General features: G+C 46.2%; 1 protein-coding gene across 15 annotated transcripts in view; it reads right to left on the bottom strand.

The window, feature by feature from the left end:
• The window catches only part of CSGALNACT1 (chondroitin sulfate N-acetylgalactosaminyltransferase 1), a 343,992-nt gene that overhangs the window by 12,856 nt on the left and 306,138 nt on the right, over positions 1-24,998 (bottom strand). For all 15 annotated transcript variants that reach the window (XM_057537121.1, XM_057537122.1, XM_007178985.2 and 12 more), the window contains 2 exons: positions 14,575-14,676; positions 623-801 (listed from right to left, as the gene is read on the bottom strand). In XM_057537121.1, coding sequence (XP_057393104.1) covers positions 623-801; positions 14,575-14,676 — 281 coding nt within the window. The remainder of the gene's footprint in view (positions 1-622; positions 802-14,574; positions 14,677-24,998) is intronic.

The raw sequence follows: 24,998 nt of genomic DNA, 5'->3' as shown, positions 1-24,998 counted from the left end.
GTGGACCTGGCACTGGGCACACCTAGTGGGAGTGGGTGTGAAAGAGGGCCCCAGTGCCCCCATCCTGTCAGACCTTAACCCTTTAACTGCTGGCTTGTGGGGCAGTCAGCCAGGGTGACCTCGGGCAGCAGGAAAAGACTTTGGGAGCCCCGGGTAGCTGCTCTTTACCAATTTTCACAGAATTTCAGTATCTGAACAACGGACATGGCCATTCCAGTGGTTATGAGCTGAGTATCGGCCTTGCCGCTGAGTCAAAGCTATGAGAACAATTTTCATACTGTGGGTTCTTTCTGTCTGGAACCCCTCCTGCCCTGGTAACCGCCCATAGCCACTCCTTCCCTTTGGTTTCAGCAGCGCCTCCCAGGCCCAAGTCCTCCCCACCACACCTGCTCCCGGGTCATCCCCTAAAGCTGACCTCCTAGGGGAGAATGGAAAAGGGGCTGTACACACGAACTTGGGACCAAGAGTCCCAGAGCTATGGTGGCTGACAGGCCCACAGCACAACACCAAAGGAGGAATCAAACCAGACCGCGTCCTTGTCTTTGTCAGCGGGGTAAACGAGGCAGATCCAGGAGCGGGTGGTCGGGGCAAGCTGAGGGGTTGCTCGGGAGGGGAGCCCCACCTGGTTGCGTGTTCAGCCTGCAGGTGTTGAGGAGCTCGGAGGTGAAGTAGATGTCCACGTCGCAGAAGAAGAGCAGCACGTTGCGGCCCGTCCAGGAGCGGGCGCCCACGTCCAGCCCCTTTCCCCGAGAGAACTCCCCGTTCAGCTGGATGAAGGTGAAGTTCCTGAAGTTGGCGGCTCTGAAAGGTGAGACCACACACAGTCACTCAGGTGCCCGGGCTTGCTGCCGGTGGAATCCCCTGGAAAACACACAACCGAGGCCCACGACATCTCACCACGTGTCTTCTGTGACCCGAGGGCACTGGGATTAAGGGCACCAAGGACACTTCGAGAAGTTTTAGCACCAATTTATTTTTTCTTTTTCTAGCAATTTCCCCATATTGAAAACTACTGTCGCGGCTAACATGTGCTCCTGATGAAGGGGAGAATGTGAGCCAGTGAAGACCAGGTGACAGAACCGGGGACAATCCCAGTGCCTCTGGAGCCAATGAAACCACTGGCCAAGGAAATAAAGCCACACTGCAATGGCCCCACTGAGCAGCTTCTCATCGGGATTCCCTCCAGGAACCCGGCAGGGTGGTCCGGGTGTACATCTATCCCCAGACACGCTTACACCTGGATCCCTTCCCCACCCGAGGGTAAAACAGCCGAGCACAGTAAGGAAATGACACTTGGATTCAGAAGATGAGGACGTTTGGGACCTGGCTCCTCTGTGGATTAACGCTGTGATCTAGGCAAACCCATTAATCTCCCGGAGCGGCTGCCTCATCTGCAAAACAGAAATAACGACACCTTCCTTAACTGCTCTCAGAGTGATCAGCGTGGCAAGTGGCGCTAAGAGTATAGCGCGCAGCAGGTAAGCACCCGCCAGTCTGTTACCAGCACAGGCTGAGGTAATGGAGTCCAGGTGCTTCTGCACCTGGCTGCTCGCTCCCAGAACCTTCTGAGATGCGGCACGTCTTGAGCACAAGTTCCAGGAATTCATCTAGTACCTAGTGGGACAGGGACTGTCTTCTCCCAGACAGAGACCCACTCTGGGTCCTACTGGACTCCCAATTCTACTTGTACAGGCCTGGCATCTGGCCAGCCCCTCTCCCGTGACACACCCTTCCTGTCCTGATGGCTTCCTCACCCCCAGCTCAGAGCCCTCCCCCCACCCAGCCTATCCCATCCCCCGATTCTCTCTAATCCTGATGCCTCAAAAGAGGTTCAAAACCCACCTCCATTGTTTAAAGTCTGTAACTATCTTGGGTAAAGGTCAACACAAATACAGTCATAAACTTTTCAAATGTATCTGGTAGTTTAATCAGTGGAACTAGTTCTGCTACCCCTTCTTTGACTTGTCACCTCCTTTCAGACCTGGCAGTGAGCTTGGGTTTTTTATCCTGGGAATCTGGGCCCAAGCTTGTCTGAGTCTGAGGCCAAACATGCTTTTCAGATTAAGGCAGAAGGCCCGGTGCCTGGAGGAGCACCGGAGTGTAAGCCAGGAGCCCAGGTCCAGGGCCTGGAGCTGCCCGGCCCCACTGGGTACCCAACGGATGCTGGTGACTGAACGTGTCCATAGATGAATGACTGCAATCCAGCACAGCCTCTCATTATTTCGGGCACTCACTTCACTTCTCTGGTCTCAGTTTCCTCGCTGCAAAGCCTCATGGTACAGACCTCAGGCCCTTTACACGCTAAGGTTCTACTGTTGGATGATTCAGCTCAGCGCTGCTCTACCCGATTCTACTCTTTCAGAACTCCGTTTTGACTCTTCTCTCTGGGTAGGCGGGCCCCGGTTCCTATTTTCTGTGAGTCGCCTGGGGGTTAGGTCCCAGCCTTCCCTGGTAGGGACAGCGCGGCCCCCTTGTCTCCAAAGAAGACGTCCAGGTGGAGTGAGACCCTTGCAGCACCTCTGCATCCCCTGGAGGTTTCTACAGCCCACTTCCCCCTGCCCTACTTGATCAGTTCTCAGGAAGTTCTACCCTTGGGAGATGCCTGGGTTTTCACCTGTTCATCTAAGCTAGCCTCACAGAACTTGTCCACCGCCCAGTGGCCCGGCTTTCTCTCACAGCTGTAGCAGGTCTCTTTTCTCAGCTGTCTCACAGTTCATACTCTGTGAGACCACAGGGACTAATTTCCAGGGCAGGGAGGGCTTACATGCCCAAGCACCCAATCCTTGTTCACGTGTATCTGACTCATGACTCAGGTGGCTCCTCCCAGAGGTTTCCCAGGGTCTATCATTAGAGACTGCAAATAGAAAAATGCTTCACATTTGAACGATGGCAAGAAACTTTCGCCAAGAGTAGGGGAAGGCAGGTCCTTAATTCACTGCGTTAAAGACGAGCAGGACTTTTGTCCCAAACAGCTTACAGTCCATTCGTGTTGACATATCAAATATTTACACACAAATAGTATATTTGCTATTTACTGTGTAGAATATCAAACATTTACACAAAGTGGAGTCATGTTTAATACTTAAATAAGAATACAGGCAGCATTAGAAACTGAACTAACAGCATCGAAGGCATGACCAGCCAGGGGGCTGAGTGAGTGGTAGGGAGGCAGCAGAGTGCTACAGGTCCGGGGAGGGTGGTGATTTGGGGAACACACGTACCCCACACAGAGCTTAGTCTCGTTTGTTCTGTCCCCCAATTTCCCAAGCCCTGGTCCGAACTCTGCTGATGGACTGCTCTTCTCTGCCCTGCTGCAGTGGGAAGGGGTGGGAGAAAGGGAGGCGAGGGGAGGGGGAGGGGAAAGGGGAGGGGATGGGGAGGGGATGGGGAGGGGATGGGGAGGGGAAAGGGGCGGGGGAGGGGAGGGGAGGGGAGGGAGATCGCCTGTTGGTCACCGTCCCTGGGAAAGGGGGCTGGGACAGCTCACTGTCCTAGTGCTTGAGATGACCTTGATGCAGAAGAATTTATTTTAAAGTCTTAGAACATCGGCCTCCGTGCTTCAGTGTGTGGTCTGTAGAGGAAGAGATCTTGGGGAACGGGTGCCAGGCCCACGGCCGGATGCACACGCAATCTGCCTCCTCTCTCTTCGTCCAACCTCCCGACGAGGATGAGACAAGCCACGTTACACCCACAGCACCACCAAACCTGAATGTGCACTTCAAACCCACTCTCCAGCGCGCCCACAGGCCGGACGCAAAGCCCCAGGACACAGCCCCTGCCACTCGCTGTCCACACGGCGGCCCCTCTGCCCCACGGGCCCCGGCCGCCTCTGCTTCCCACGCCCCACAGAACCCTGGCTTCCCATCCACCCTGACCAACGCTGGCCAGCAGAGGACATGAGGGACCTGGACAAGACTGCGTGCCGAGGCAGGGTGGGGACGAGTCCCTGCTGGCCCGGGAAGCCCCATCGGCCGGTCCTGGGCACTGGAGAGGCGCAGGGTAACTCTGTCACCATCCGTGGTTCCCAGTGGGGAGGCCAGGTCACTGTGCTCAGTTACACGTCTGTCTGCAGGTGGATATCGGTGCTGCCCTCCTCCTGATCACTCAGCCCAGCACCCCCTATAATTAACCAGGACCCCTCCTTCTCCTCTCTTGCTGTCAGGAAGGACCTCTGATAATTGACACGTGATCTCTGCTGAGAAAGAGGGCTGAGCTGGAGACACCAGAAACCAAATCAGAACAACTTCCCTCCCCTCTTCTCCAGAATGGCGAGATGAACACACCGCGATGCCTCTGGGCTGGGAGTGGGACGCCCCCTCCCATCTCAGACTCATCAGCACCAGCTCCGGAGCACAGGGTGCACGGGATGAAGGGACACCAGCTTCTGCAGGATAACCGGGCCCCGGACCTTCCCGCAGAGGAACTTGCTCGCTGGGCCTGAGCGCCCTGCCCAGCAGCACGTGGACAGCACACTAAGAGGCTGTGCAGAAGCAAGGACACATTTCAACACAGAACACTGACTGGCCCGTGGGGTCGTGGGTTTGGGAATGTGCATGACACGACCACAGGGCCACAACCCCAGATGCAGGCCGCAGAGCTACAGAGGCAGGGGCCCTGTTTAGTTCTCTGTTCATCCCCATCCCCTCCGCAGCGACCAGCCGGAAGATGGGCACCAAGAGCGTGGACACACTGGGGCCTCCTGTGTCAGCTCAGTGGTCCCTCCCCGGAATCCACCTCCTCCCCTGACTCCAGTGAAGATCCCACCCAGTCCTCACGGCCCACATCGAGTGTCACTGACTTTCACCCTCCTGTGGACCAAGGTGCCCTCTCTGGGCCCCCAGGCGTTTGGGCCAGTCCCGCCTCCGTTTTCCTGGGCCCAGTGCATTCTCGTGCCCTGTGCACTGGACCACCTGGTCTGTCCTCTAAACCCTGGAGGACAGGGACTGCCTTATTTTCTTATCTCTATCTTCAGAGATTATCAGCGCTGTGCAGTAAGTGGCGCCCACGGGGACACAGTGCAGCTCAATAAACACTGGGTGAATCAAGAGATGAATCAAGAGATGAATCAATGGAAAACACAGAGTGTGTCTCAGACCTGTCACTGTGGGAGATGCTGCCCCAAGACGCCACCTCATCCCCTCAGGTGGGCACCAGAGAGGCCCTCACACATCCTAAGCCCGCCTCCCCCATCAGAAAGAGGCTCCAACCAACACATTCCCAAGGACAGGCACAAACCAAGCTTTTAAGAAGATGACAAATATGTAAGTAACAGAAAAAAAGAGAGCTGAGGAAAATAAAATGCAATTTGGTTTGAAATATTTAATCTAGCCATACAAAGAAATGTAATATTTAGCGGCATGTCTAGAGTAATGGCCTCGTGAGGAATGGGCTTTTTCACGGTAGAATGTGGGCATTACACTCTCTACTATGTAATTTCCTGTTATGAATCAGAGTCGGCAGTTCCAAACGGCCCCAGGATTACTTATAATTATTTCTTCTCTTTTCTTCTTGAATTGTATTATCAACTGATGAAACTCTTGAGTCTCTCATTCAATTCCTTTCCTTTATATAATAAGTGTGATGCGTGGGGTCTCCTCCAGGTTATATGTAGTCATGCTGACAGAGGTTAATATGACCTGAGGAAGCCACTGTTTCAACCAGAGATTTAATTTCTCTAATTGACTTGCATTTCCCAGAACTGCGGGCTTAAAAATGATAAAAGATCTTGCTGTCTAACGTGATTTACTCTAATACAAATTTCTTCCCACCCCTGCAAGGAAATCCTCTTAATGTGACACTTCCCACAAGAGCCCTTCATAAAAAAAAAGAAAAAACCTTTAAAAATTTACATAGAAATATTATATTTGGTGGATAACTTAAAATTTTAAATCTAACAGCCCTGAATATTGACATTTCTTGTGAGTTCTACTTACTAAAGGGATCTGAATACAGTAAATAATTTAAGGCTAAACATATTCTCAGCCAGTTGTTCATAGTAGGCATTTTAAACAATTTAGAGTTTTCTAGTTTCTGAGCTTATATACAAGCCTGCTCATACAATTGCTTTAGCAAGTTTCTTTTGAAAAGATAAATAAAATTGACAAACCTTTAGCTCATTATCTAGAAAAATAAGAGAGATGACTCAAATTAATAAAATTATAAACAAAAAAAGGAGACATTACAACTGATACCACAGAAATCCCCAATATTGTGAGAGACAACTCTGAACAATTACATGCTGACAAATTAGATAACTTAGTAAAAATGGATAAATTCCTAGAAACACACAACACTCAAGACTGAATCATGAAGTAATAGAAAATCTGAACAGACCAATAATGAACAAGGAGATTGAATCAGTAATCAAAAACCTCCCAACAAATAAAAGCCCAGGGTTAGATGGCTTTACAGATGAATTCTACCAAACATTTAAAGAAGTAATTCCAATCCTTCTCAAATTCTTCCAAAATATTGAAGAGGAAGGAACACTTCCAAATTCATTTCATGAGGCCAGCATTACCCTGATACCAAAGTCAAACAAAAACACAACAAGAAAAGAAAATTACAGGCCAATATCCCTGAACATAATGCAAAATCTTCAACAAAATACTAGCAAATTGAATTCAAGAGTTCATTAAAATGATCATACGCCGTGATCAAGAGATATCCATCCCTGGGATGCAAGGATGGTTCAATATCTGCAAATTTGAAAATGTTATACATCACATTAACAGAATGAAGAATAAAAATCATATTATTATTTTAATAGATGCAGAAAAAATTCAAACAAAATTCAAACATCCTCTTATGATAGAAACTCTCAACAAATTAGGAATAGAAGGAATGTACCTAAACATAATAAAGGCCATATATTATAAGTCCACAGCTAACATCATACTCAACAGTAAAAATTTAAAAGCTTTTCCTCTAAGATCAGGAACAAGACAAGGATGTCCACTCTCGCCACTTTTATACAGTACGGTATTGGAAGTCCTAGCCAGATCAATTAAGCAACAAAAGGAAAATAAAATGCATCCAAATTGGAAAGGAAGAAGTAAAACTGTCACTATTTGCAGATGGCATGATACTATCTATAGAAAACCCTAATGACTTCACCAAAAAACCATTTTAACTAATAAATGAATTCAGTAAAGTTGCAGGAAACAAAATAACATATAAAAGATCAGTTGTGTGTCTATCAATACAGATTTATAGTTACTGCTTTATGCAGTTATCTTTTTACTTTTACATCAGATAGGAAAAAAGTATAAGCAAAAAATACATTTATACTGTGTCTCATATTTCCCTATGTAGTAACTTTTACTGGCCCTCTGTATTTCTTCACATGGATTTGAGTTTGTGTCCAGTGTCCTTTCATGTCAGCCTCAAGGACCCCTTTCATTATTTCTTGTGGGGCAGGTTTACTAGTGATAAAGTCTTCCAGTTCTTAACTGAGGATGTCTTAATTTCTCTTTCAATTTTGATGGATGGTTTTGCAGAATATTGAATTCTTGGTTGACAGCACTTTACTTTCAGCACTTTGAATATGCCACCCCACTTTCCATCTTATTAAGGATCCCATGGACCTGATGAGTTGCTTCACTCTTGCTGCTTATGTAATAGGGAAGAACAAATCTGACTCCATATTGGATCTGTTTCTTTTACTTTAACCTTTGTATTCTACTGCTTTTGCTAGAAGTTAAATATGTTGCCTATAGCCTGAAATATACAGGGTAGCCCATTCTGAAGGCTCTGACCTTTAAAGGTATAACTCTTTTCCATTCATATAGAGATAAAAAGTTGCAGAACAGAGAAGAACATTTGTCTTGTTGGAGGTTTACAGGAACATCGTTACCTGACCTACCTGACCTACGTGGACAGCTGCAAGAACAAAGGATTCCAGCACCAAGAAGTTTGCAACAACTAACCACACCCCGCCTCCCCTTTTAGTATAAAAGGAACCTGAATTCTAACTCAGGAAAGATGGTTCTTTAGGACTCTAGTATATCATCTTCTAGGTCTGCTGGCTTTCCAAATAAAGTCGTTATTCCTTCCTTGCCCCAACAATTTGCCTCTTGATTTATTGGCCTGTTGTGCAGTGAACAGTACGAGCTTGGACTCAGTAACACAGATTCTTTCTCTCTGTTTTTCAACCATTTGACTATGATATGTCTAATGTGCATATCTTTGAGTTTTCCTGTTTGGAGTTTTTGAGCTTCTTGGATGTGTAGATTAATGTTTTCATCAAATACAGGGAGTCTGGGGCCATTATTTCTTCAGATATTTTTTCCTGCCTCTTTCGCTCTCTTCTCTCTCTTATCCTGGGACTCCCGTTGTGTCTATGTTGGCATGCCTGAGGGTATCCTGCAGATCTCTGAGATTTTCTCAGTTACTTCATTCTTTTTTATCTTTGTTTCTCAAACTATATCATATCAATTGACCTATTTTAAAGTTCACTGATTCTTTCTTCTGCCTGTTCAAACCTGATGTTGAGGCCCCACAGTGAATTTTTTTATTTTAAATATTGTACTTTTCAACTCCGGACTTTCTATTTGGTTCTTTTTATAACTGATCTCTCTATATTTGGTGAGACATGGTTCTCATACTTTTCTAGTTTTTTAAACATGGTCTCTTTTAATTCTTTGAACATATTTAATACAGTTGACTTAATGTCTTTGTCTAGTAAGTACAACACCTGTGCTTACTCAGGAACAATTCTAATGATTGATTTTGTTCTCTGTGCATGAGCCATATTTTCTTGTTTCTTTGCATGCCTCATAATTTTTTGTTTAAAGCTAAACATTTAAAATAATGTAATGTGGCAGCCCTGGAAATCAGAATCTCCACCCCCCTCAGGGTTTTGCTATTGTTGCTGTTTGTTGTTTGTTTGTTTAGTGACTTTCCTGAACTAATTCTGTAAAGTGTACTCTTGTGTGTGACCACTTAGTGGTAAGCTAATGATTAAGCAGGGATTTCCTTAAATGTCTGGAACCAATAAGTCTCCCAGTCTTTGCCAGGGGACTCTGTGTGCATGGTGGGGACTCTGTGAGCATGGTGGGGCATGTCATCAACACACAACCAAGCAGGTAACAACTTACCTGAGCCTTTACTTCCTTCTTGCACAGAGTCTCAAGATCAGTCAGAGGTAAAAAGTAAGGGCCTGCTCAGGTCTTTCCTAAGTATGAGCACAGCCTCTGGATCCCCAGGAATGTGCTGGAGCTTTCAAAGCCTCTTTGGAGAGCTCACTCCTCAGATTCACCTTCTGAGCTTTTTGGTTAGTCTACTGTTTGCCCCAACTCTTATCTACACCTCAGGCAGCCACAAAGCTAAAGACTTCCTACAATTGTTTTTTGTCAAATACCCCTGGATAAAAAGTTCCACGGGGAGGCCTCTGAGTCAGGTCAAATGAAGACAACCTTGTGAGCAGGGTCTTCCAAAGAAATCCGCAGGCAGGTCCAATAATGACAATTCTCTGAGAATAATGTTTTCAAGGAGCTCCAGCCCCATCCCAGCCCCCAGTGGCTGCCCGGCTATGATTCTTGTGGGCTGCCGGTCCTCAAGGCTATTGAAGAGCTGGGGGCGGGGGTGAAATGGGGCAAGTTAAAGTTCGCAAAGCTCCCTGTTCACACCAAAATTCAGTCATTTGGATAAACACTTTCCAGACTGTTGCAAACTTTAATTTCCATCGTTCTTAAAAAAGTTGATTCTGAGAATTTTTAGCCATTTTCTCACTGCTTTTATGGAGGAGAATTTTGCAAGCTCTTTATTCCACCATTTTCACGGATATCACCTTTTTTTTAACTGTTGCATTATATTCCATTGTATGAACTTAATATCATTTAATTTTTTCCATAATATATTTTCCCCCAATTTTTACTTGGAAAAAAATTAAACCTTTAGAAGTGTTGTAAGCATAGTAAAGTACCCATATACCATCACCCAGATTCACCAAGTGTTAAAGTTTTGCCATATTTCCCCCCTCCCTCCCTCCCTTCCTTCCTTCCTTCCTCTGAACCATTTGAGGTTACAGACATCATGGCAACTTCACTTTCAAAGATAAGTACTCCCCAAGAACCAGGACACTCTCCTTTATAACAGTATAACAATGTAATAATCACACTCAAGAAATTTAACACTGTCACAATACTGTAATCTATATGCCATGTTTGAATCCCCCAAAGAACAACTTGGAATACCTAAAAATACAGCACATCTCCACAAAGAGCTGGTCACCAAGCAGAGTCATGCTTAGCCCCTTCTCTGGCAGATGCCCAGTGAGACGGCCACAGGCCTAGGTGCTGCCTTCACCTGTGAGGTGCTTCCCAGGGTCCAAGGCTCTTTATCTTCTAGGAGGGAATTCACTGTGTAGCTTTTTTCATTTTAGCAGATGACATTCTTATCTAAAACGTCCTTGTTTATGAAAAAATATTAAAACAAAGCAACAATTCTCAAATTTCAGACGACTTTCCCCCCAATTTTCTTTTGGGATGTCCTGATAAAATGTTCCCGAGGGTACATGTCAAGCAAATCCCTTCAAAGAGGCATGAAATGTGGACAACACCATGGCAACAGGGCATGTTCCTGACAACACACACACACACACACAAAACCCCCTCTCAGGCACATACTTGCAGGACAGGGCAGTATCTCAGTTCTGGTGCTTCAATGTCACAGGTGATTCTACTGAAAGATGCCTTTGTGTCCTCACGAGTGGACAAAGATGAAGATACCACGCAGTAAATGCAAATCCACCAACCAGTATGAATTTTTTAAAATGTCCTAATACATAGCTCCAAGCAAATGTCCACCTAGGCCAGAATTCCTCAAAATGTGGGCCATGGACCACCCACATCAGCATCACAGGTTGAGCTCATTCTCAGTGTTGGTTCCCAGGCTTCATCTCAGGCCTAATGACTCAGAAGTTCTGGGGCTGGATCTCAGGAATCTGTATTTTAAAAAGCACCCCAGGTTATTCAAAGTACATTTATATTTGAGAACCACTGAGCTAGGGTGTAATCTGAGATTAACCGAAGCTTAGTATGAAAAACTCTGTGGAATAAAAATCAGATATTGAGAACTGATTTGTACTGTTATCTACGTCAGTGGCTTCTAAATATTTTGACCACAACCCTTACCCTTTCAAAAGAATATATTATACATCATGACACAGCGCACACACACACACACACACACACACACACACACACACACACACACACTGAAATTAAAGTTTCATGAAACAATGTTTATCTTTAATACTTGGGATGTATTCTGATAATCTTCTATTCTATTTTGATTTTTTAAAAACACTGCACGTAACCCACTAAATCAATTTCACAACCCTCTAATGAATCACAAACTGTAGTTTGCAAAACACTGCTCTACAGCAATCAACTGAGATGTAAAGCTCGACAGAGTAAGCGTAAACCAAGAGACACAGACACTGCATGCTAGGCACTAAACTGGGGTTTTTCAAGATATTCTTAAAATATATACATTAGCTACATTTAGAACAGTTTGGTCACAATGCTGATAGCCAAATGAAATAAATTTCATTTAAACTGGTTTCAAATCTTATTGTTCTCAATGAACAGTTATCGGTTTTTGGAGTGAGAATTTGGTGCAATGTTAAGACTGGGAGTCCAGGAGTTATAGACGAGGTTCAGATCTGGCTGTCCCCGTGGGCCGGAGTGGCAGCCTGAGTAACAACCTCTCTAAGCCTCCGTTTCTTCATCTAAGAAATGGGGTTAATAACAGCTTCTATCTCATAAGGTTGCTGTGAATATTAAATGACATAACTCATGCTAATAACAATGGTTATTATATTATTCAAAGATCAGATGCATTTGAATAAAAGCTTTAGCATCTTAAGAGAATGATAAAAATGGTATTTAAATAAAGCTTTGTATATGCGTTTTATATAGATTACAATGTGTACAAATCTACTACACACCTGGCATTGTCCTTCTCCTGATGAATGAACACTGAACATTTTAAAACTGAGTGAGGCCCAGTGCCAAGAGCTGGAGTTTCAGAAGCATGTGACACAGTACTACTAAGCAACTTATAATCTAGTGAGGACAGCAGAAAGAAACGTAAACAGGCGAATCGTATGCCAAGTGCCACAGATAAGAGATGCTGAAGGGGTGTATGGGGACAGGTCAGGATGAGCTCCAGAGTGGGGACCTGGGCAGGGATGCACAGGTAGGGGGTCTGAGGAAGTAGGAAGGAGGATGGAGGGAAGGCCAAACCTAAGAGAATAATGGGCGTGAAGACAAAGGGTAAACTGCGCCCCCATCTGGCTGTGGGGCAGTAAGTCATCAAAACAAAGTTAGAAGTAAGAGCCAGCTTGGGTACCAGGCTGGGACAGTGGGTGATGAGGAACTTCATCTGGACGGTGGGGCTGCAGGCCTCCGTGGGAAATCAGCTCAGGCTGGTGGCAGAGGGCAGGGCATTCCTAGAGCAACGCCCTGGAAGGGGCAGGACACACCCCACGGCATCGGTGACATCAACACTGCAGTGTCGCCAGTGAACAGAAAGAGGAATCAACACAGAGAATGGCGCTCCAATGCATTCGCCGAAGTTTCTGCAGCACTGCTTTAAAGACTGCCTCAGGCTCCAGAACGAAGTCCCCATCACGGGTAGGTTCATCTCTGGAAATTTTCCAAGCCATCCCTACCCCTCAAATGATTTTACTTTTCTCGTTCAGATTCATTCTTCGCTCACCACGCAACCTTCTGATTGCGGATTCAGCTTGCCAGGTCATGTGATATGGCGGAGAATGCCTTGATAGAATCCTGGGCGCTCCAGTTACTGGAAAGGGTATTTCCCATAACACTGTCTCAACTGGCCTTCACTTGTCCATCAGACTCGTGTAAAGTCGGTTACACGTATCTATCAGACATCTGATCACCTTCTGATGTCCTCGGAAGGTGCCAGAGCCAACAGGGCTGACGTCTCAGTCCTGGCTGGGCTTTCCAATCACCTGGATCTCTACTTCAAAATACCTCGAAAGGAGGCAGCTGGCTGCAACCAAGGCCTCCCTCGGGCAGCCCCGGTGCGGGCCGCTACTTTCCCAAACAATCGTCCTCAATCCTGGCTGCACGTCAGAATCATCTGGGAAACTTGAAAAAGGTCCACACCCAGGGGGTGGCTACTTGCAGAGATGTTAAAACCTATCCACTGGGCAGAGGACATGAATTCTAATAACTCACGCTCCTTACTCCTAAGCAGAGATGAAAAGGATATTGCAATGCATTGGAGTCGAGAGATTTCTATTTCACTTACATTCAGGATATCGAATTATTTTATTCCCTTTGATCTCCCTTCAACAGGTGCCATAGCTTTAAGCTGGTACTAGTTTTAAACTCTTTTAGCTCCTTATTGCTTTAGAACAGAGGTCAGCAAACTCTTTCTGTAAAGGACCAGATAGTAAAGAGTTCAGCTTTGCGAGTCACGCTGTATCTGTCACAACTATTCAGCCCTGCAGCTGTAGCCCGAAAGCAGCCATAACTAATACAGAAACAGATGAGCACGCCTGCGAGGCAATAAAACTTTATTTACAAAAGTAAATGTGGACAAAATTTGACCAGTGCACTGCTTCAGATGTTTGAATAATAATTAGCATTCTGATCTTGTGCTCGTAATACAAAATTGGTAACAAAGCCTGAAAATAAATACAAAAAGTGCACTCAATCTCGGCATCTTATCCTTTGACTGTCATCCTATTACCATTTACCAAAGACTCAAAACAGAGGGACTTGTTTATATTCAGACCATACGGACCTACTCAGACGACTTCTGCCCCCAGTACCTCTGACCACCCTCCAAGCTGCACCTATGGAGGAAACACCCACCTCGTCGTTCACCTGCAGCTTGCGAACCAGAGGGAGCGGGCAGTACCGCCAGCTTCCTCACTAGCAGAAAATGCCACAGATATGTACTCATTAAATACATGCTTGTTCATTTCTTCTGGTAAGAAAAACCCCTCTCTTCTGCTTCTGAATACATTTAATCTCCCACGTAACTGATGAACGAGGTAAAAATCCAGAGCCCTCGGTCCAAAAGTGTTGGTTAAACAGCTTCTGTTAATCTAGGGTCCCTACCCAGCATCACAGGCCCCTGAGCTCTCAAAATGCAGAACGAGTGACAGTCAGAAGGGTGAGGCCATTTGCTAAGCGGATGAGAGCGAACCTTGACGAGCGGGGACTGAGAAGGAGCTCCCTGCGTGGCTGTGCTCCCCAAGTCCACCCCTGCCATGTGCGGTCCCCAAACCTGCTGTGTCATGCGGGGGCCAGAGGAGCCCTGCCCCCGACCCTGGGTGCTCTGGGCAGTTGCCCCCACTGTCCGAGTTGACACCCCTCACAATGAGGGCGGGTGTGAGGCAGGTGGTCCCCAGGAAGGAGGGCGCAGAGCTCCCACCCCCGACACCACCACACGCAAAAGGCCAGCCCGTCACTCTCCCGGGTTGGGTCGCCCACAGTGAAAGGGACATAAAACGGCTTGCATGAGCTCAGGTATCTCCTCCCGCGTTCAGGTTCCAGACTCCCCACCATGGCTCCACATCAGACTTACTTGGAAGTGTTTTCAAGTATTCCTTTGACCTCATTCATTTCTTCTTTTCCAAAGTAAACGACGGTGAGATGAACTCTCCCATCCTGCTGGATGCACATCTCCCTAGAAGACAAAACATGGATGTCTGGTCCTGTGTTCACAGCAACAGGCAAAGTCAAAACAAATACCTGTTCTGTAAAGTGCAAAAGGGTCCTGGGAGGGAACTGGGCTGCCAGGAGAGCAGAGAGGGGACAGGACATTCTGGCTGGCTCTTGCCATCACCTGTATTCTTATTTCTCTTACCACGAAAACCATGAAATTTAAACATGCAGATCTGGTCAATGAAAACTCAGATGCAAGAGGCCACAGGCTCAACCTGCCTCAGGTCCAGCCCATCAGGGCCTGGATCCAGTGTCTAGAACGGCCCCGGGTCCGTACCCTTCTCGGTTAGAAAAAAATATACAAAGTATAGAAAACACAAAGCCCAAGGTACAGATGAGAACACTGAAGTCCAGCGAGGGTGAGACTGGATTCCTCGTCCTTGCCTTTTCTCGTGTGTGCAACACAGTCTTAGAGACTGAACGAGCAAAGATAAAAAGACATCTATTTGTTTAGGACCCTAGAAACCCTGGGGACACCCAGTGTCATGGCTGTGTGGAGGGGTGATAGCCCAGAGCATAGCTGCTGTACCTCACCCTCCCTAGGCAGATTCCTTCACTGCTCCTCCCTGTGGCTGACGGTCCCAGGCACCCAGCACACACACGCCAGGCTCCCGGCAGCCCTTCTGGGCGGGGCCAGGCCTACACCTGCCTTCCCCACCAAAGCATATCTGTTATTTGCCCGTGCCCTGTCCTCTGCTGAGGGTTTACTTCATATACACGTGTGTACCACATGCGTAATGTGTGTTGATGTGTGTATATGGATGTATATGTAAATATGTGTGTATAAAAATGTGTTTATGTGTAAAATGTAGTGGGAAGCAGCCGCATAGCACAGGGAGATCAGCTCGGTGCTTTGTGACCACCTAGAGGGGTGGGTTGGGGAGGGTGGGAGGGAGGGAGATGCAAGAGGGAAGAGAAATGGGAACATATTGTATATGTATAACAGATTCACTTTGTTATAAAGCAGATGCTAACACACTATTGTAAGGCAATTATACTTCAATAAAGATGTTTGAAAAAAAAAAATGTATGTGTGTACAGATATGTACGTGTGTGTGTCATTTTAGCAGATTTCTGAAAGCAAATGAATGGAACGATTCTACTGGCAGGATGGTACTTGTGATACGCTGATACTTTGCATGCCCTTCCATTTCATTCCTTTTATCGCTGTGTTGCAACTTCCCTTAACCCCTGACAACAATCCATGTCAGAGTCTTTCAGAGTCTCCGAGCTCTAACTGCAGAGGCCAATTTATGCAGTGATTTTTATCGTGACATCAAGAAGGAGGGACTGCCTACCTGGGGTTGCTGGGAAGATCAGAGAAGATACGGTTCCTGCACTCAAAAACCTTACTTGAGAAATAAATGAGCTCAAATGAAATCATCAGACACATCGTAGCATTGATAAAAGTTCACAGAATTCAGAAAGCACGGCCAAGCCTGTGGGCTGGATGGCTGGAACCCTGAAGGACGGGCCGGGTTTAGGACGGCAGAGAGGAGGAGGAGAGAATCCAGAGGGAAGAAGTACTGGGGAAGATTCTACTGACCCTGGGCAGAGGCACCAGGGCTCACCTGGTCAGAGGCTTGGCTCGGAGAATTCTCTCTCTTTCCAGAGGAAGGAAGGGAAGAGCTGATCCTAAAAGCAGATGGAGGACGGGGCTCCGAGAAGCAGACAAGGGACCAGGAATGGGGCCAGGTGCTATTCTTGTTTCAAAACTGAGTGCTCCCCCAGCCTCAGCCCTGCAGACAGAGCTACCACCCACTGAGCACAAAATTCCCTGTACATAAACGATCCCTTCTGCAAACCTGCCAGATGACACTGTTATTTCCTTTGCCAGGGAAGAATAAAAGCCCACACACATAGCACCAAGTGCCCGAAAAACTATGCTTTAAAAGTATGGGCAGTTGGACAAATCCATCCCAGAATCAGCAGAGGGTCACCCGCTGAGCCTGAATAAAAAGCATTATTGTTTTTTCTAGTAACATCTTCGTTGACATTTTAAAAATCCATCAAAGGACTTCCTGTTTTCAAGGAATAAAACAGAGACACACTGGACCTTTACTTTTCATTCACCAGCTCAGGCTTCCCGAAAAGGCAAAGCAGAGTTTGTTCTGAGGGCCACCTCCAGGGCCCTTTCCATTTATTCATTTATTCCTTCCTTCCTTCACCAAACAATAAATCTTAAAAAATGAGTAGGCCATTTCTACCCTAGAGTAGTTCTCTATCTGATTGGAGATTGCATGATTAAAGCTATCTACACTACAGCCAACACACACTGCCGGAGAGAAGCACCATCACCAAATGTCTGATGATCTTGTAACTTTCATATTTTTCAAAACAGTTCTCACTGGACTCCATCCCCAGAAAGATGTGTAAGAAAGAGTGTGCACGTCGGTGACTGTGGGCACAGAGATGTGTGTTCTGGTGTAATTATCTGTACCTGGACCCACACTGCCTAGGTCCTTGGAGCTAACTCAGGTGCCCTGCTAGCTCGTCTCTATAACAGCAGGGTGGCGGTGTTTGGGACGAACCTCAGGGAACCCAACTTCCTAAGAACCCTCTGGGAAGCTCTTTGGTTCACCCAGCTCCACTGCTTTAGCTCCGCACTGGACTTTCTTCCACCTTAATGTGGAAGCCTAAAAATTCTGTTTCTATGTCACCAAGACCTTATCTTTTAGGACTTTAGAGAGGAAACAACAGTTCCTTCTCACCCAGGATATTGTAACACAGAGCATAGAGACTAAATAAGATATCTTTTCAGCCAGAAAACATGGATCACAGCCACTTAAACACCTATATTTTTATTTCCCAAGAGGCTGAGAGCATGTCACGGTCTCTGAGTTCTGCTACTAATCTGTACAACCGCACCGTGGAAAGAGACCCTTGACTGTCATTCATACCCTACCCGGACAGGTAAGAAAAGGGGTTCCAATGTCCTGCCTACCTAGGCATGCAGCCCAGTTTCCCTCAGGACCAGCCCGGTATTGGTACCTCAGGTTTCCTTGGCGAGGGTGAGGGATGCACCCAGGACGCCTCACGGCTCTGGTCCTACCACTCAGGACCCCAGCACAAAGCTGGGTAGTGGGCATGGCCAAGTGGAGGACAGATGCTGCTGGCAGAGAGCATGGCAGCACCAAAGCCCCTCGGCATCCGTGAGGACCAGCGATGCTGTTCTTGTGAGAAGCACTGAGTTTGCACCACGCAGCTGACCTGGCAGTTAGTGGAGGCTGAAGTGTGTCTGACCTTGTGTGAGACCTCCCTGGGAAGTCGGACAAAGACCAGAGGGCACAGGAGGCTGAATATCTCGCCACAGAAGGTGGGAGAGAGAAGGATAAACCATGTTTCTCATAGTTAGGGGCCCTGTTCTTACACCCTGGGCTGAGTGGCCTGCGGAAACACGGTTTCAATGACAAACATTATTGAGTCCCTTTGTTGTGTGATGCATAATTCTCATTGGAGTAAGATTACTCCAATTTTATCCATTGATCCAATGGATAAAAGAACCATCGTGTATGGTCCTGTAGGGGGACCATCCAGGTTTGCCTGGGATTCTCCAGGGTTTAGCACTGAAAGCCCACATCCCAGGAAACACCTCAAAGCAAACTGGGACAACTGGTCACCCTTCCTGCATCAGGGACTTGACAGGAAGGAATGGGCACCTGAAGAGCACAGGACAAGGCGGGACAGAATAATGGCAGTAACAGGTCTAATGAGCCAGGGGAGCGCGGCGGAGACGTGACTCATTTCTGGTGGGTGATGGGGACGGGTACCAAGGTCAAGGCAGCATCCGGGCCAGGCCTGGACAGGTGAGTAGACGCCACGCAGGTGGAGAGGACCAGGGAAAGGGCTCTCCTGGCTGAGAAGGCGCAGATGCAAGGAAATCACGTCCCGATTCTTCTCTCAGTCAGTCTGCTCCTCAGGTATATCAGGTATGAGAAGAAACCCTGTTTAGGCTTTAATTACGTCCCATGCAAATGAAATAACACATAACAGCCTGTCAGGCTACCATCTCTCCCTTTGGTCGTCGAGGACACCAGGAAGAAATGTGCTCAGGCACAAAGGGACGGAGGAGGGAACAGAGAGCAGTGGGGGCCTGTCATCATCAGGCTTTAGAAAATGATGTTCTTCTTTTGCTTTGGTGGGTTCTCCCCACTCCTGCACCCCATGCTGAAGTGACACACAACTCCTGGACACCGTTATCTGACAAGCTGAGATGTGAGCGTGAACAGTGACCCTCAACCAAGCCATTGGGACCTGCTCTCCTGGTTGTACGTTTCAGAACAGCAAATGGGACCATTGCCAACTAACCATTTCCTTCTCTTGAACAGATGTTTCTACATAATCTGTGGCTCAAATGAAGTGAAAAACATCTTTTATTAGGCCTCACAGAGAAACTTTTACGGAAATAAGGTGAATGATGTAGATTCGCGTTTCTCAAACATGTAAACCATAAAACCTTCCTGGGTGCAACACTGGGGTCTGAGCAGAGAAGACGCTGCCTGAGGAAAGCTAGTGGAGCGAGGCAGGGATGGAGGACGGTACTGGGAAAGGTAAGCTAGCTTTCCTTCTGGGAAACACAACGAAGACCGAGCACCTCCTGGATCGCAGCCTGCGGGTGCGGCCCAGCACACCGCACGGCAGGGCTCAGCTGGTCCGCTGCACACATGCCGGCTGAGCCCACGCTGCAGCCCCACTTCAGTCTCAGAGAGTCCACAGTTGCTGTTATTTAAAGATCCAGAAGTGTCCACAGAAACATCTTAACGGCGCTAAGCAGGAAAAGGATTTTAAAAATTGCTGAAGAAAATTCAAGTAAAAGATGTCCCTGATACTACCTTTAAATGTCATAAATGCCGAGGGAGGGACCAAGAGAAGTGTCAGAGGAAGGAGAAAGGGACAGATTAAAACAGAAATAACCAGTAAAGTCTGAGAAGACCCACAGCAACATGGAAAAGGGTTCTCAGTCCAGCTGGAAGGAGTCAGAATAAAAATCAAACAAATTTGGAATGAATTGAGAAAGATCTTTGAAAATCACAAAAAATCATTTCCATAAAAATCCTTTTTTTCTAGGAGAGGCTCAGAGACAAAGACACTAAGACCATCTATAGTTTTGTTACCGTGAGGTTCCTCCTGCTACTGCGAACAAAGTACACAATAAAACAATAGATGAGCTTAAAACCGATAAGCCAGATGCCAAGGGAAACTGAGCAGCCAAAAAGCAAATGTGAGAATAGCTTCAAGAAAGGCAGAATGAGGGGTTTAAAAAAGAGAGGAGGAGGAGGGGGAGGTGGGTTTAAGGCAACACACCATTGGGCAAAGGGGACTGAATCTGAAGCAAGTTCTCCTGGGGGCACCCCCTCTACTCCTGGCCATGCATAAAGCCATCCTGGGAGGGGAAATGGCACGTGGAGCCTGCGAGGCTCATCCAGGGATCAGGACCACCAGAGAGCAAGGGAGGAAGAGGCTGCTGGAGCAAAGAGCCATCTTATCTCCATAGCAACAGTGGAGCCCGGAGCACGAAGGCCCCAAAGCAGCCCCACAGCAACTGACCAGAGGGTCCATACATCTCCTCAGGGCACATCCGGGTGTCATTGCCACTCAGGGAGGGGACAAGTTATGAGGAGCTTTAGCCTCCTAACTTCTTTTTTAACATCTTTATTGGAGTATAATTGCTTTACAATGTTGTGTTAGTTGCTTCTGTATAACAAAGTGAATCAGCTATGCATACACATACATCCCCATATCCCCTCCCTCTTTCGTCTCCCTCCCACTCTCCCTATCCCCCGCCTCTAGGTGGTCACAGAGCACCGAGCTGATCTCCCTGTGCTTCGCCTCCTAACTTCTTGTAAATCCCAGAACATCACCCATTCTTGCTCATGGCCTCTTAAATAAAGGCCCTTAGGGTCTAGGGCTAGGAAAATCTTGTCTCACCCAACAAATAGCAGCTTCCTTTTCATTAACCACTGAGGCTGAAGGAAACTAGCCTTTCTTTTTCTCTCTTCCCCTTGCCTGCCAGGGGGTTCAGAGCTGGTGCTTCTGACACGTTGCACTGATTCCCTCAGTCCCGGCACCCAGGTGTACTTCACCCCTGTTCCACTCTGTTACTGTGTCCTTGTCCACTGACCTTTATAAAAATGGTTTTATGGAATTTGTATTTTTTATAAACACAAATAATTCTTAGGATTTGTTGAGATGGTTCTAATAATCATGAGAATAGAAGAGTAATCATAATAAATACCTTAGTCCATGAACTCCATAAACACAGGAATCAATTTTGTCACAGGGGTCCACCCCACCCCGGACACAGTTCTGGACCAGGAAAGCTTGGTCCTTGGTCCTTGCAGATGGCATCCCATGCCCGGTCATCACCCCAAGTGAGCGATTTCTCAGATCCAGCCTTCCCCAGGGCTCTTTGTGTCTTGTGACCAGGCCTGCTCTCTCTGGGTGATTCCAGGCTCTACATCGATTTCTTCTGTCCAAGAAGACATATTTGTTATAATGCTTAGCCATTTGGGTCTTTTCTAGCTGAATACTTAGCACACTGATACTGAAGTGGGAAATAAAAAACCTAACAACCAGCATCAGAGGTGAAAGGGACTCATGTGGACCAGTACTTTGATGTTATAGAAGATGCTAAAGCCCAGATGTATGAAGTGACTTGTAAAAGTCCTCAGCCAAATGGTGTCAGAGCAAAGGTTGTTTACATTTTAAAGGAGATGCATTGGGAGGATAATGTTTTAAATAAACTAACCTCAAGTGGTGATCATTGCAACCATGTACCCAAAAGAGTGGAAAATGGCAAAAATCTTGCCACCAACAAATGGCCAAAAAAAGAGGTACAATCTGCCATGAATGTCACAAAGAGGAGGCCAAGGAAAGAAATGGAAGAGTCCACCATAGCCTCATGGTTCCAGCTCCACAAGTGCTGCAGAAGAGGGGCCGGAGGTGTGCAGCAGATGAGAAGGCTGGGGGACAGGGGTCCCGGCTCCGCGGCGGGGTCTCCACACAGGGACGGCCACAGCAGGGTATCTGGTCCCTCCACATCGCATAGGAAGTGACAAAGGAAGCAGGGCCATCCTAATGATGCTCGGTGAACTAACCCCCGCAAAGAGGCAGGTGTGACAGGACCAGAGGGGAAAAGGCATCGCATTAAGTCAAGATCCTTCGTAAGAGCAGGAAGAGGAGCCGGGGCGAGGGGCACTGACAGCCAGACCCCTCCCCGCCCACCCAGCAAATACAGGGCCAAAGCCTCATCTTTTTTCCCCATTTTTACCTGTGGGAGTGGAAAGAGCTGAAAACAACTGGTGGGTAAGATGAGAGAGGAAAACGAACGGGGGCCAATTCCCTCTGACATTTTAGCCTCAGCCCTTAACAGAGGCCCCTGCTGGGAGCCAAAGGATCCCCCCTCCGCCATTTAGGATGAAGGTCCACCCACAACCAGGTAGAGTGAGGCTGGTACCACCACACGCCCGCCCCAAGGCCTGGAGGGGCTGCAGGAATCTGGAGCCTTTAAGAAAGGTGCACAAAGGCCAGCAGAGCTGTCTCCTCCTTCACCTGCTCTTCCAGACCATGAAGGACGTGAGGAGAACACAAAATACAGCTGGGAGTGTGACACAGCCCTCAGTCAGGGTGGGGGACAGCCAAGGACAACCCACCACTACAACATCAGAGCGGCAGAAAGCACGCTGCATGCAAGAGGGATGAAGACAAACAGCAGAGAGCCACATCTGAAGGACAACAGCAAAGTTAAAGGAAGAAAGAGAGGGCATTCAGAAAGCAACAGTGTTCAAACACGAACGAAAAACCTAGTCTGAGAGAAACTATAACTCTAATTGAAGAAAATGTCTTACAAATGTTTCACACTTTCTTAATAAAAATGTGAATTCAATAAAAAAAGTTCAAAGAGGAAATGATAAAAATAACAGATTATGATTAAGAAGCACATTCTGTGCTCAGAAAAATAACGTGATAACCAAAAGAAACAGAAGAAGTAAATTAGAAACAGCAAGGTACAGAATAGATGTATCTGAAAATTAAATTACTCACATAAAGGAAAGGCTTACGTGAAAGCAGATAAAAGACTAACACATTAAAAACTAGAGAGAAGCTAGTAAGTGGAGAAAACCTATGGAATGCACAACTGGGTCTGAGAAGCAGAGAAATCAAACCCAAAGCAGTAGAAGTACTCAAAATTAGAACACCAGAAAAAGTTCCCTGAAATGAAAGAATCCACAAAACAAACAAGGAAACTGAATTACAGAAGAGAGAACAACAGGCACTGAGCTGAGTGAGACATATCCTGATTAAGTGATCACGATTCACAACAAAGGAAGGCATTCTTCTGTCATTTTCAGGAGAGACAAAATAAAGCTGTCCTAACACTTCTCCACGGTATCATCAGATGCAGAAGAACCTCTACAAGGTCCTAAGGAAAGAAAGTGTATCCAAGAGTTTTAAGCCCAGCCACGTCATCCTTAAACTGTGCAGATAACAAGCAGACATTCTATTCTCAAGCACTCATGACCCTTCTTGAAGAAATGTCTTGACCATGAAATCCAGACAACCCAAACCTCAGGAATGAAGAAGCCACTGTCGGAGGACAGCTGATGAATGCACTAAATCCACTTAACACACAGGAGCTGTGGTTACAACGCAAAGTGTAAGGGCTGCAAACCCTGATGAGGTAAAAATGATAGAGCAGTGATTTATGTCATAGAGTGTTCTGCCTATGTTTTCCTCTAAGAGTTTGATAGTGTCTGGCCTTACATTTAGGTCTTTAATCCATTTTGAGTTTATTTTCGTGTATGGTGTTAGGGAGTGTTCTAATTTCATACTTTTACATGTACCTGTCCAGTTTTCCCAGCACCACTTATTGAAGAGGCTGTCTTTTCTCCATTGTATATTCTTGCCTCCTTTATCAAAGATAAGGTGACCATATGTCCGTGGGTTTATCTCTGGGTTTTCTATCCTGTTCCATTGATCTATATTTCTGTTTTTGTGCCAGTACTACACTGTCTTGATTACTGTAGCTTTGTAGTATAGTCTGAAGTCAGGGAGCCTGATTCCTCCAGCTCCATTTTTTGTTCTCAAGATTGCTTTGGCTATTCGGGGTCTTTTGTGTTTCCATACAAATTGTGAAATTTTTTGTCCTAGTTCTATGAAAAATGCCAGTGGTAGTTTGATAGGGATCGCATTAAATCTGTAGATTGCTTTGGGTAGTAGAGTCATTTTCACAATGTTAAAACTAAAAATAAAACTACCATATGACCCAGCAATCCCACTACTGGGCATATACCCTGAGAAAACCACAATTCAAAAAGAGTCATGTACCAAAATGTTCATTGCAGCTCTATTTACAATAGCCAGGACATGGAAGCAACCTAAGTGTCCATCAACAGATGAATGGATGAAGAAGATGTGGCACATATATACAGTGGAATATTACTCAGCCATAAAAAGAAACGAAATTGAGTTATTTGTAGTGAGGTGGATGGACCTAGAGTCTGTCATACAGAGTGAAGTAAGTCAGAAAGAGAAAAACAAATACCGTATGCTAACACATATATATGGAATCTAAGAAAAAAAAAAAAAAGGTCATGAAGAACCTAGTGGCAAGACGGGAATAAAGACACAGACCTACTAGAGAATGGACTTGAGGATATGGGGAGGGGGAAGGGTAAGCTGTGACAAAGTGAGAGAGCGGCATGGACATATATACACTACCAAACGTAAAATAGATAGCTAGTGGGAAGCAGCCACATAGCACAGGGAGATCAGCTCTGTGCTTTGTGACCACCTAGAGGGGTGGGATAGGGAGGGTGGGAGGGAGGGAGATGCAAGAGGGAAGAGATATGGGAACATATGTATATGTATAACTGATTCACTTTGTTATAAAGCAGAAACTAACACACCATTGTAAAGCAATTATACTCCAATAAAGATGTTAAAAAAAATGTACTTTAAAGGAAAAAAAAAATGATAGAGCAAATGGGGAGATGGGACCAGGAGAGCGAGAAAATATAACTGTGCCGCTCTCCTCTTCTTATTATAATTTTTCAACCAATGTAGTCTAAAACTAAAATATGGGGTAAAAATACATAATGATTCCAATCTGTTCTGGTTTGTAAAGTTACTTTTTTAATTTTAGAGGGATCTTTTATAACACAGAAACATTCTCTCAAAGATCAGCAATTTCTTCTGTTATACTTCAGATTCTTTTCTATAAATTTAAGTAAGGTAAAATTTAATTATTTAATTAAAAATAGAACATATGGCATGTCTCATGCT

This window comes from Balaenoptera acutorostrata, chromosome 21 (genome assembly GCF_949987535.1).
Source record: "Balaenoptera acutorostrata chromosome 21, mBalAcu1.1, whole genome shotgun sequence".
Classification (NCBI taxonomy): Eukaryota; Metazoa; Chordata; class Mammalia; order Artiodactyla; family Balaenopteridae; genus Balaenoptera; species Balaenoptera acutorostrata.
This window is presented reverse-complemented; position numbering and strand designations above follow the sequence as displayed.